Here is a 14,066-nt window from a genome sequence, read left to right as displayed (position 1 = left end):
TATTGTCTTGATGCCTCCAAACAAAATGCGCTTTGGCTTTTTTGTCTACACATGACCATTTTGTGGAGGTTCAGGGGAGAAAAAGGTAAGGCTAATACCCATAAGTATGTTCTTTTTAAATTTGCCGCTGCTAGTCTCTTTGGAGTTTTTGGTAGCAGAAGACAGTTTCCTGATCCCACAAACTGGCTGCCAAAGTTCTTTCTGTGCAGGAAACTAGCACCTTGCATCCTTTTCCCTTTTGGCACAGACATACATGGTTAGTCACAAAAGGAGCTTTCACATCACGATGAAATCTTTGGGAAAAAAGAGTCATAATACAGCAGGTAGAATAAGATCCCTGTAATTGTCAAATTAAACACAAGGTTAACTAGCATAAATGCAGTAGTTGAAATCTTACAGTTAAAATAATTTAAAAAGAAATCACACTTCGTACTTGTAAGCTTTGATTACATTTTGCATGTTTTCAAATAACTTTTATTTCTGCAATGCCAAGTGTTAACTCATGTGGCATCAATAGCATATTAATTTTGTTGACCTGGCTGCAACAGTTAGCTTTTGAGCAGCAGAAGAAAAGCCAGTGAAGAGGTGATGTGGCAACAGAGTGGGCTTTTATCTAAGGAAGTTCTCTAGTGTTATTATTGGTACATTATCAGTGTGAATTTGTTACACGCTACAGGTCTATAGACACTCTTTTGTTTTGGCTTGGTTTTTTTCTTTTCATTTAGGCTTTCAGATGTGAAATAGCTGGTCTATTAAATGCAATTCTTGGAACTGTAGTGGAATATTGGGTCATCTCAAGTTTGCTTATGGACAGAAACGTGTTTCATGAAATAGCTGGTGATTTGGCACAGTACCTTGCCATTTCATGTGATGGTAAGTGTTTGAAAGGCCTCTCAAAGTCTTTTAATCAGATACACTAAAGTCCTAACTGAAATCCTCGGTTTACTTTCAAGTTATTTTTTACCTTCTGTTGCAGCTCTGCAGTCTTATGGTGTGATGTGTACTACGCAAGAAACTGTTTTATTGTGTGTATGTGTCTGTCTCTCTGTCTGTCTGTCTCAAGCAAAGACCAAATAGAACAGGCTTTCTTACTAAAATATCTCTAAATAAATCTCAGTAGGTGTTAATGTGAAAGCAAGACTACACAGTGTGAAGAAGAAAAAAAATCTTTGGAGCTCTCTTGTCAGTTTAGGAAGAGCTTTAAGCATATAATAAGCCATAACTTCAGAGAGGCAATTGGACATACCTTAGCTCAGGCCAATTCTCAGGTGAAATTTTTCACTCCACAAACTTGATCTTGCTTGCTAAGGACACTTCAGCCATAAGTCCAAAAGCTATGCTGAACTCTTTGACCCATACAGACTTCAAATGAAACATTTCAGTGCCTCATTCCAAATCCTTAGACTTAATGGACTTTATTTGGGGGCTGGGGGAAAATTCCAATTAGTCCCTTGAATCACTATTGTTCCTCTTCATTAAATACACTAGGTAAAAGGAAATGTCATGACTCAAATGAACCATTATCATTTCACATGAAATGTTGGTTGGGGTATCTGTCCTTTTGGCAACTAGGGGATGAGGAACTCAAAAGACCAAAAAAATAAGAAAACTACTGAATGTTTTTAATTACATTTTCAAACTTAATTCCCACCAAAGCCTGCCCCTCCTCCCCTCCCCCCAATTAGGAAGTAGTGGGAAAACTGTAACTCGGCTGTTACACCTGTATGGATATCCTGGTTTCAGTCATCATTTTCTCTAGTGATAGGTGTACGTAGGCTTCATTTAAAGTGTATCTGTCTTCTCCTACCTGGACACTTGAGAAGAACTGTGCTGAAAAGATTAAACTAAAATCTTAGCGTCTAGACAAATAGTTCCACTCTAGTCTTACGAGAAGCAGATTATCAGAACCATTCTAACCTGCCTTAAATCTTAGAAGGCCAAATCAGTTGGAACTTTATAGTATTTAAATCAATGGAGCTTTTAGTATCTACTACTATTGCCGCCCCTCCAACGGATTTTCTAGCTTTCATATAAGGGAGAATCTTGGATATGTCTTTCTGTAAGACTTTCTTACTTTCCTGTACACAAATGGAAAATTACACTTTCAATGCTGTCCTCCATTGAGAGCATTCACAAGAACAACATTCACAATCTGATTATAAAGAGTAAAGATTCTTTGACCTATTGGTGATCACGGCTGCTTGGTTCAGTCTACAGCACTTAAAGACCAAAAAACTGTTGCAGAGTTCTCCTAAATTCTGTCACTCTTAGAGTAGAAAAAGTCTGTAGTCTCAAAACTTGTGTTTCTGTTTCGATTGAGTCTACAGACCAGTTGATGTATGAGCACTTCTTAGCAGAACAGAATATTCCCTCAATAAATACTTTCTTCCTCATGGCAGACCTTGCTTTCCACGTCACAGTTGCTATTTTGACAAAATTATTTTGCTAGAATCAAAATACAAATACCACCCTAAGAAAAATCATTCTGTCTCCTTTTCCAAAAAAAAGAGAGGTAGGCCAGACATATGCCTGATACATATTGAGATAGATACAGGTAGAGATATATATTCTTCTGCCACTGTTTTGTTTTTGTTTTTTAAACTGAACTATTTGGTGCATCTGAATGGGGCTGAAATTTGCTTAGTCACTTTTAATGTAGCATTTATAGGTCACCCTACATTACTTGCAGATTTCTTTGTTCATGTGTTACCCATTTTATCTGAATTGTGTTTGTATTATGTCACTTAGAGATTTTAAAGGTGACCTCTTGCATAACTTCCCAAATAATTTAATTCTCAATATCAAGGTCAAACTTTTATAAGATTGTATTTAGAGTGGGTTTTTTTAAAGTTTCACATAAAAAGTGGTGCTTTGCCTTTTAAAATCTGTTGACCATTCTCTTAGAAACTGGTCTTATTATCAGATGATGGATAAAATCCTTTTTAATATGAGTATTTTTAGTAATTCTCATGGAGAATAGCTTCTGAATCTGCAAAAGCAGAAAAAAAATGTCTGGAAGAGCTATCTTCTAGATAACTCTAGATGTACAGGTTTTTATATTCTCATTTTAAGGCTCTTTTTTTTCCCCTTTGCTTTTATCCAGATTTTTTGATATGTGAATTAAAAATGTTCATTTGTTCCATACCATCCCTCTGGCTTCAAATGTTTGTCGCAGAAGCAGTTTTTAAAAAAACGTGTTTACAGAGGAATGTACCTATTTCTACAGAACCTCTTTCTCTTCAGAAAATAGTAAGTAACTCTTCTACTCCTTAATAACCTATTACACTTAAGTATTTTACAAGTAATTGGATTCATGAAAGTCTTGGAAAATACCTTTCTTTTGTGGTCTAAGGTCATACTCATTGCATGCATTGTCTTCCACCTGTAGATAGACTCTAATGCATTTAAATTTCTCTTTGCCCAAGATCTGGGTTCAAAACAATGGTAAGATTTTTCTTGCCAGACAATTCGTAACACCTGGTTAATCTGTTTAGATGCAGTTAACATGAAAAGTCTCAATGAAAGCTTTTTAAAATAATCTCTGATGTAAATATGCTATTGCAATGTTACATTTGTAATTAAGGAGAATGCCAAATATAGTGTGATTTTCCTGGGTTATCTTTTCCTTCAGATGTTTTTTAAGAGGTGGCAGTCTATAATTCTACTGGGTCCAAGCATTTGCTACATAGAAGATTTTATGATTTTGAACCACAGTGTATTCCTGTGAATTTCGCCTCTTAAAAACTTTCTCCTACTTGCAAACCTTTTCCTGCCTTCAGATCACAATTTGTGGTAGTTGGTGAGGAAATACATGATGAAAACTGTGAAAGAAATTCTCAAAACCATGACTGCTGGCAGGTTGCAGGCAAATCAGGGAGATCACACAGTAATGACATGCCCTATCTTAGAGCCTCATTTCAGTAATCGTAATACTAACAACTAAACAGAATATGGAATCCACAACTGTTTCTGTATGTCCTAAAATTCTGCAGGTAGAGTCAAAGAAAAACAAATTTACACCTTTATACATTTTCCATACCTAAGGTTTCCTGAATTTTACAGGAGTTTATTGTGAACAGACATAATTGTTTATTGATACATTGTGTTTAAACAGAGCTGGAACAAAAGACTGTCAGAATTTTAAAAATAAACCAACTGTGTATCTAATATTTAATGTATGTTGCCAACACATATGCAGCAGCAATTGCTATTTTTAGTATTGCCATGACTACTGATCACTCTCTGGAACTACTTAAATGTAAATTTTTGTAGTGCCTGAAACAAGTTCATGTGCCTTTTGTGGCTTTTCTTAGCATTACTGTGCCTCCTTTCTTGTTCCGTACAATAAATACTAACTCTCATCCAATCTTCCCAGCTCTTCTCATACAGCATCTTACCAGTTAGGCTTTTCTATGTGTTCAAATAGTGACCTGGTTCTCTCTGGTGGTAAATGTACAATGAAGCTGCAAGTAAGGTGTCCCTCACCCATTGTAAGTTGCCTGCAGAATCTACAGTGATCTGCTAGATAATCAAAGCCTTCTTTAATATTTTTCTTCAGATATAATCATAGTGTAATCATTGAACGAGTTCCCTCACTGGACTTTTTCCTATGCTTTTGCCAAACTGCAGAAACTTAATGACTGTTTAAAATGAGCGGTATAGGTGGGTTGGAAACTCTGTATTACTGGAAAGAAGCCAAAATATCTACAGCGTCCAAAGCTATCCTAATAATGAGAGATCACCTAAGAGATAACTAGCTTATTGCCTTCGCAATGCTCAAAGGCTTTATCCAACCCCTCATCTTAGAAGAGATGACGGAGGGGAGCGAGTATTTCTTTACCACATTGCTCCCTTGGTTTTGCTCCCTGTGTTGGGAGCAGGAAGCTTGTAAATACTTTCATTAAGTGCCTGAGAATCAATTAGCTTTAATTCAGTCTTATGTCCAGCTAAAGTGATCAAAATTTTCTTAGCTACCAAAAACTGAAGTGAGAGGTTTAGAAATTTCCCACTTTCTGGCTCAGACCCAACCCACTCACCTCTGAGGCCAGCATAAAAAGTAAATTATAAGAACATAAAAAAAGATTGCAGAAGACAACTGTAAACAATCTATATATGCAATCATTTAGGGATCATATTTTTAAAAACTTAGATACAACAAACTGCGGGTGGTGGATGACTGCTTTGCATGAAGTGCAACAAAAGAAAATGCATTTTAATTTACTGTATACAAAGCAATTGCAAATGTTACTTTTGCAACAGGTCTGTTCCTATTCACGGGCTTTGCAAGAGGTAGGGATGCATGCGACAAGAAAGATACACAAAGCAAAGAAAAATAAAATAGGGCAATGGCCATGCCCTGAGTCTCAAAAGGCATTACAGATGCTAAATGGCGATAAGCAGAACCAAGTCAAAGTGCTGCCTGATCTACCGTAAGTAATACCTATAACATCACCAGTTTTATTCTGCTTTGGGGGACAGCTTCTGACCTGACACATTTCTTGAACTTTATATGACCTGTTTTGTTGTCTACAAATTACTGCAACTGACAGAAAGCTCTATTGTAAACCTGTAACACCTCTGGGCTGGGGTTCCCCATTTCTCCCCATCCTCCATCTCAGTGTATATGCAGGCTGATGTAGTTATATTTTCCCAATATTAAATTTAAAGGGTACATAGAGAAGTTGAACTGTTCATAGAATTACCTTTAAAGAAAGTTTAATTGTGGGTAGTTTAATTTTATTACTGTTTTATATACAGTTGTAATTAAATGACATAGAATTTATGTAATTAAGACATTTCAGAAATAACTCTGAAAATGGATAGAAATAAGTATGCTCTACATACACATTTAAAAGCATTACGTACATATACATTATCTTAAAAGATGATATAGTGATTTTAGACATGTCCCCTTTGCTCTCTTTTCAGTGACAGTGAGTGCCCTCCATTGACAACAAGGCTTAGAGCAAAAGCAGAAGTTCAGGCTGCACACACCAAAGAGAATGGCTACCTATTGGCTGAAGAGGTACATATTTACAAGAGAAATTCTAAAGGTATTGTATATATCTAATTTATGTTAAGAACTTTATATGGTTAGAATCGACAGTTTCAGATTTAAAAACCTTGTCCTGATGAATGCTGAACTAAAATGATGGCTTATGTCCAAGAATTATTTTCTTATGGTTCGCGTTTCTTTTTTCCGATGTCTATTTGAAAGGAGGAATTGTATATATGGTGGAATAAAGCTGCCTTCTTCATTCCCCTCCCCCTCCCAGATATTAAATACAGTGTACAGCTTGTGTGAGCTCATTCCAGTCTTGCCTGCCTTACTTTGCTAATCCACCTCAACCTGTGCTTGGTAGGATCAACGTCTTCTGATTTGAAAGTATAATTCAGTCTTCATCTCTTTCAGTCCTAGACATTTTGTGAACAAAGACTGAGGAGTATGCTATGTTACATAGCTGTGTTAAGCATATGGACTGTTTTCTTCCAGGCATTCAGCCCAGACTATGAAAGGCATTTGGCTTTTGTCTTAGCTATACTGGAACCCAAGTACCTAAGGAATAAAACAGCACTGCAGTAATTCATTCGGTTCCTACTTATTACACAAATTTAATAAGTTGTACTTTACATGAGCCTTTACCTGAACAGAATTACTTGCTGGAACTACTTTTTGTCATCTTCATCATCAGAAATTTACCGATATCACTTAAAACACAACTATATTAATATGACACCCAAGAGGAGGCTTAGAATAAACTGCCATAAGCAAGCTGGGATTGTTCAAAAAATTGAAAACAGAATTGTATCACAAACATTGAAGGACAAAAAAACCCTCACCCTCTTTTGGGATTTAAGAGAGCTTCAGTAACAGAGCCAGACCATGCATTTTTAAAATTGGTTCCCTTTCTCTTTATTGCTTTTGCAAGTAAAATTGATGTGAATTATTACATGCTGACTTCTACAAAGAAAAGTGAGCTGAAGGACTAGGGCAAAAAAAAAAACCTACCCTGTTTTTTTTTCTGTTCTTCTCCTGCCAAAATCGTAAGTAGTATCTTCTGTTGAAAGAATGAGTATGAGCTGACAGATTTACATAGTGAAGGTATTAATATAACAAAATATACCATGTAAATCTTATCGCAAAGGCTGAGAGATTTAGCCTGAGATATTTTTCATTTCTAAGATGTTTGTTGCATCATCTTTCACCTGGCATCAAGATTTTCCTCTGGCTCTTGTTCAAACGTAATCATTTAGTGAAAGCGAAACAGCGTTTAGAATGGGTCTGAAGTTTGTTTTGCAGAGACTAATGGTGCCTTTACGTATAAGCAGCAGTTCTCACTTGCTTGCTGTTCAATTTTTCACACTTACTTCAGCTTTATATGGTACTAAGGTTTGGGATTTTTTTCTTCTAGAGGATTTTCTTTTTTTAATTATTGTTATTATTAGGACCCCTTCATTTATTTCTCCCTCTTTCCCCCCTCCCTTGCTACTGTAGCCAAGTCAGACAGCCTATTGAGAAACAGCAAACCATCTGTTAACGGATTTGAAGTTCTGAATTATACTTGAGTGTGTAGAGGAACTCGTGCTTAGCCAGAAACATTCATTTGAATTAAGCTATAAATGCTGAGTAAAAAGAACCATACATTTTAACGTAGGTTCATGAATAAATTTAAGGGAGGGCAACTGCACTCTAAAGTTTTATTGCTTCAAAACCCAGTATTTTTGGTGTTCTGTGATCACTTGGTGCTTTTATAGTGTGATTGAAGCTTTAAACCTTGAACTGGGGGGAGATAATTCCTGTGTTAAACCGTTTGCAATACAATTTCATTGCTGGATCTCTGGTGGAACAGAAGCTCTGTGGGTTTTTTTGAATTTTCTTAAAAGATGGTTAAACAGGATAAAGGAAAATCTTACTCATTATTGAATTTTCTGGCATATAGCCAGGTCTCCTAGTTCCAGGCACTTTGATTATTTTCTTTAGTTGCTGTCTTGCCTAGTCTAGTGTAATCTATTAATTTTTTATGGTAGGACAGACAGCCCTGCATAAAGCTTGCATAAGTAACAAAGTGGAGAGATTGATTCAGCTTCTCTCTTCCCCTGGAACAGACATTAATGCTAAAGGTAAGTTACTCATTTTCTCTATAGAACTAAGAAATTAAGCCAGATAAAGAACTGTATTAATATCTGTTTGGTAATAAAGTTTATATTTATACTATTAAAACTGTTTTTATTATTTTAAACAACACAAAATGAGGACTTTATTGCAAACATTGAGGAAAGGTTAATTTATAACTCAACTGTGTTTTAACATCACATTTTCTATTGATTTTTAAAAATGCTATTTAGTTTTTTTCCGATGTTTTTCAATAGAATTTCTTGTCTTAAAATCACAAGCTGCCACTGCAGCCATGATGAATAGTAAAAAATAAAGTGTTTTGCTGTCTCATGAATTACATTGTTAACATTTTAGTACTACTTCTGCTGTTTTAAAACTTCCCTTGATTTATAATTCAGACTATGCTGGCTGGACGCCTTTGCATGAAGCCTGTAACCATGGCAGCACAGTGTGTGTCCGTGAAATTTTGCAACGTTGTCCAGAGGTAGACCTGCTCAGTCAAGTGGACGGGGTGACTCCTTTGCATGATGCACTGTCAAATGGACATGTAGAAATTGGCAAGCTGCTACTTCAGCATGGGGGTGAGTGCATTTATGCTAAACTGGTTGAGGGAAATTATCCACTGTTCTGAGTCCATATGAAGTTCGTGGTGTTTTTCTTAATAGTTGCTTAAAATACAATATTATTATGAAATATTTATTTTAAAACATTTTTAAGCCAAGCTGTTTTGGTCACAATAAAAATAATACTGTTTTCACACTTATCTTGATCAGCTGAATATGAAATTAACCAGGATTTTCACATTTTTTTCCAATATGGTAATGTTTTTATTCTCCATTTTACACCATATGCATTGTAACTATATTCTCCAAACTCATTAATGAAGATAAAGATTACCTAGTCACCAGGCAAAGCCAAGGATTGTCTTTTGTTTTGATCTATTTTTACCATGATGCAAAAATAGATCAGTAAATCTCTATATAATCATGTATTTCAACATAAATTTGTTCAGCATTTATGAAAATTAATGTGATGGTCTTTGAAGAACACAATTAGCTTGGTAATTAGTTTAAGAAAGGAATCTATATTGTAATTGTGATAACTGCTGTTTAGGGATAATAGTGGGAGGGATGCCTTAGTTTCTAAAAAAAGATACATTGCCCCTTAGGCAGACACACAATAAATGTTTTGAACAATATTTTTTGTTCAGTGACAGGGAACTTGTATCTTGTCTTGAAATATACTGTATCAATATAATTAACTTAGCATGTTTTTTTTTAAAAAAACAACTGCAAAGAATGGTCTTGGATATCAACTCTTCCTTCTTTTAATTCATTTACTAAAATGAGTATTTGTGATATCCTTACCATTGACCTACTGTGTCAGTTTAATCTCCGTGCATTATATGCCGAGTCCAAATTTTTTCAATAAATATCATTCTCTTTATAGCCATGAGGCAGAAGAATGCACTGTATTTAGATAGCCTGTTACTTAATTAAGGTAGAGAAACAAAATGTTCTTTCATTCTTGGCATAAGACCCTCTGTATTTATGGTCTTCTCCTGCCCCCTAAAGGCTATTTCTGTGTCTGTTGCGCAAGGACCAGCTCATAATCAATACATTCCTCTGCAGTTCTACCTCTGTGTTTGCTGCACTTCAGTTCTGTGGCTCCCAGGTGTTTTATATATCTACTGAACCATGTATCTGACATGCCAAGCCAATACCTGGCCTCAGTTCAATCGGTCTAAGTGATGCAATAGCCAATATTGTAGTAAGTCCAGCTCCTCAATTGGAAATGGCATTGCACTGACAGATGTGCATTTTTCCTAGGCTATTGTGAAGAATAGGTAGTGGATGATCCTGTTGTCCTAGGGGAAGAGCTCTACTTGCACCTGCATTCATCAAGGTTTTCTGGCAACTATAAGGCTGTGTCTACCCTTATCTTTGCCTTTGTCACACTCTGGGTTTTGGCCTGTCAAATAGCTGACAAGACTATGGTAGAAAGCACGTTACCCATTCAATGTGGATTTACTCAGCTCAGTAATTTAGAACACATCTCTGCAAAAACTTTTTTCACTTTTTTTCTCTAAAAAACCTTCAGCTTGCAAAATTTAATTATATTGCATAGTCAGTGATGGAGTAAAACAATGCACCTTTAATCACAGCAAAGTTAAAATCTCTAGTATGGGTATGTAATGTGGTGAATTATCTTTTTTTTGTAATTAAAATATATTTCTGAAAATGTATTCAAGTTAAAATGGCATCATTACTTTAGTATAGTAACCCAAATTTACATAAGATTCCTGATGTGTTCATCTTTGAAAATCAATACCTGTGGTGTGTTAACTGCCTTCATTCTATCTTACTGATGTGGCCTTACCAAAATGTCTGTAAATGGTTTGAATATTAATAGCACCATTGTACTAATAAACAGGAAATACCAAAAGAGTGTAGTGTAATCTGAACCAGTAAAATATGTGCCATTTACTTACTTTACATCTATTTATTAGAGTAATTACTACTTGTATTTCAGAAGTCTCTTAAGACAAAATTTTGAAACTCAGATGTTGGGGGAGTCTAGGATTCCTACCTCAGTTGTTTACCTTGCTGCATCGCCTAGGACAAGGTTGGCCACACCATCCAGGAAAGTAAAATAAAGACAATCATAGTAACGTGCCTTTCAGTTGGAGTAGAGTCTGGGCAAATAACCTAGTCTATAAAATAGTTAACAGAACTTTACAACAGTAATAACATTACATTTTTACATACTTTACATATTGTTACTTGAAATTTTAGGATAAGCAACATTTGAATTTCTTTTCCATTTCTGTATAATAACCCTTGGCTTTCAACCTAGCAAAACTGGGAAGAAAATTAAGACAGTATCGTAAAGAAACTGTTACAAAAGGTCTCTGCACATGTTCTAGGTTATATTGCAAATGTGTAACTCATCGGTTACATCAACATAACTTAGTACAAAAAGGAATTTAAACAGACTCCTAGCTTCTGGCAAAAACCAAACCAAAATCTTGTTCGGCTGCCAAATTGAATGTGCTGTTATTATTGTTTGTATTTTCCCTGCAGGACCAGTCCTTCTGCAGCAGAGGGACTCCAATGGAGAATTGCCACTGGATTATGTTGAGTCTGTACCAGTAAAGCAAGAACTTCTGAATGTTGTTCATCCAGAAGAAAACATTGAAAGCTTCTGTGAACGCACAGAACAAGATTTTTGCAGTCAGCAGAGAGAACTGTGGTTGTTTTTATTTAATAAGATGCTGCTGAATTTTTGTTCTGTTTATAATCTGTCTTTACCCTTTACTTTAACTCTCAGAGAGGTAGCTTGTTCAAATGTACTTAAAGTAATGGCTCGTGGTAACGGTGAGATGAAAAATACATTTTCTGCAGATTGGTTAGTAGATACATATTTTAGAGAGCTAGAAACTTTTCAAAAGCTACCACAGTTTCTTCAAGAAATATCTGCAAGCATGGTTTTTTACCCTGGAGAACAGACGAAGGCTTTATTAGCAACTCTCGAAACTATGGTAGAGGCATATCAGCTCTCTACTTAAATGTTTTTAACAGTTAGCTTCCAAACAAGCCACATCATTGATTGAATCTTGACTGTTAACCCTTGGTATTGGGCTAACTTTTCTTCTGGGAACCAAAGAAGTCCAAATTTCAGAGCCTTACACAAGCCTTACATGTTAGTATCTCCTGTGATGTTAATAATTTCCTCTAACAGAACCTGGAAGTCAGATGCATTGATTCAGTGCACTTTTTAGGCAAAATTTTTCCAATACCAATGCTTTCTAGTTGTCTGACAGTTCTGGATGCCTGTGACCAGCTCAGGAGGGTGCTAGATATCATTTGCACTAAGTTAAACTTTGTATTTTCTGTCCTGGAAATCTTTGTTACCCATCTTACACCGTAGTTCACTTCAGTTTCCAGAGGTAGTGACCCTAAAGTTAAACCGAGTTGAAAGACAACCACAGGCAGTTTTTCCTTGAGTAAGGCTTGTGCCTACGTGTTTTAATATCTTCTAATAAAACTGATGTTTTAAGCTAATGTTAATGTTGTCTGACATTAAGCAAAAATATATGGAAGAGCAAATTCCTTTATCCGTTTTTGTCTTATTTATCCTTCTCTTAGAAAAATCAAAATTATGTTGTGTAAATTAATTACATCTTGTAAAATTCAAAACAGAAGGTGGTATGTATATATTTACAGAATCAGTGTACTAGCATTTCCCATGTCTTTGACAGTTTGATAGAAATGGTCACACAAAGGCGTGTGGAAAATCACAGTGGCTGGTCAGCACCGTGGCACTCACGGTCACATTCATTTGTGCAGTGACTGACTTGTGGAGACTGGCCCAGATACTCAGGTAATTTGCAAAACTCCAGTGAGTACCACTGACTAGAGCTTTAAAACCATCAAGTCATCTTGCTGCTTCCCAGGATGGTGATGCTGCGAAGGGCCAAATCCACCCTCATCCACTCTGATGTCCTTGGCTCTGCTCTAACTTGTGTTGGCTTGCAGTGATTTGATAAATCCATTACACTGGCAGTGTATAAAATGATCTGGTAACACTCCCGGGATTCCCTGAACTAACGATGCTGGTGGAAGCAGTGGCACAAATCTAGTTATGTTGGCAGGGGAATTCAGAAAGGATTAGACAAGACAGTTTAAGTATGTACTGGGCATCAGATTCTGACACTAAGTATGGATCTCCTTAAAAATTACACCCCATTTAATATGAGAATTTTGTTCTCAATTCTGTGAATACATGCAAACTACACGTGATAAATCCTCTAAACTAATCCTCTAACCTAATTTAGGATTGTGTGCTACATATTCTATCAGATGGTCCTTTTAATTAATTAAGAAAAAGAGAAAATCCTGTGCTGTTCTTTCAAGGTGTTGAGGCTCATGAGGCAGCTGAAGTACGTAATTGTGCTGCATGGGGTTGGGGATGTGGAAGGGTTACGTGTTTTGGAGAGCCTTTATTGCACATTTATACAGCAATAACTACTCTTCTTGCCTCGCATCTTTGTAGAGATCAAGTGCCAAATTCATTTCAGACTAGCGTGTGGGAAGAGAGGCACTTCAAAAGGAAGTTTATGCCTTCCCCTTCCAAGAGAAGAGAAGGAAGTGCTGCTTTAGAATGAGGGTACCTGATTTTTTTCTAATAGATTCAGTAATAGATCAGGAGTAATTTAAAATCTTAGCCTTCAAAAGGAAGGTACTGATTAGCAATGTTTCCAATTCCAATTCTCCTGTAATAGAATTTATAATATTAAAAAAAAAAAATAAAAGAAAGGGTGAGGATAATAACTGCTCCTGAAATTGATGTTGCTTGACTAGAGGGAGTAAGTTACATTGATGCAGCTGGCTTGCAGCAGATTAAAACTTCCATTTAGCCTTTCTGCAGCTGAGATATGTGATCTCATAGCAATCCACTGAAGTTGCTCAGGCTGAGTTGGTCTTGGAAACAGACCTTCATTACAAATGTTCAGTGTTTATTAATGACTGATTATTATTTTTATACATGCATGCAGAACAGCCTGCTCTAATAGAATAAAGGGTCAGTGCATATTGGATTTGTCTATGTTTGTGCACTTTTTATTTTTCTCTAGTAAGAAAGCAACACAAAAAAACCCTTTGTTGTGTATGAGATGGACTAATAGAAGTCAATATTGCCTATTGCAGGACATAGTAAAAGAAATGCTATGTACATACCATCTAAAGAATGCAAAATACGCATTTAAGTTGGCAATACTAACATTTTCTTTAGTCACAAATTTGATAGGTAATTGGGAATTTAAAATAATTGGGACTCGGAGAACCACACAAAAAGAATTCTGCTGGATCTGGAAAAGCAAATGCTTCAGAATATTCATATCTATTCCTAATATAATACATTGGTGACTGAAATAAAAGCAGGAAAAGCA

At 36.0% G+C, this 14,066-nt stretch overlaps 1 protein-coding gene across 2 annotated transcripts in view; it reads left to right on the top strand.

Annotated features, from left to right (window-relative positions):
• SLF1 (SMC5-SMC6 complex localization factor 1) overlaps positions 1 to 14,066 on the top strand; it is a 42,251-nt gene extending 28,185 nt beyond the window's left edge. For both annotated transcript variants that reach the window (XM_052777564.1, XM_052777565.1), the window contains 7 exons: positions 726 to 873; positions 3,104 to 3,249; positions 5,260 to 5,429; positions 5,929 to 6,053; positions 8,029 to 8,121; positions 8,515 to 8,697; positions 11,200 to 14,066. In XM_052777564.1, coding sequence (XP_052633524.1) covers positions 726 to 873; positions 3,104 to 3,249; positions 5,260 to 5,429; positions 5,929 to 6,053; positions 8,029 to 8,121; positions 8,515 to 8,697; positions 11,200 to 11,684 — 1,350 coding nt within the window. In that variant the 3' untranslated portion in view covers positions 11,685 to 14,066. The remainder of the gene's footprint in view (positions 1 to 725; positions 874 to 3,103; positions 3,250 to 5,259; positions 5,430 to 5,928; positions 6,054 to 8,028; positions 8,122 to 8,514; positions 8,698 to 11,199) is intronic.

The sequence above is a fragment of the Harpia harpyja genome, chromosome Z (assembly GCF_026419915.1).
Source record: "Harpia harpyja isolate bHarHar1 chromosome Z, bHarHar1 primary haplotype, whole genome shotgun sequence".
NCBI classification, from domain to species: domain Eukaryota; kingdom Metazoa; phylum Chordata; class Aves; order Accipitriformes; family Accipitridae; genus Harpia; species Harpia harpyja.
This window is presented reverse-complemented; position numbering and strand designations above follow the sequence as displayed.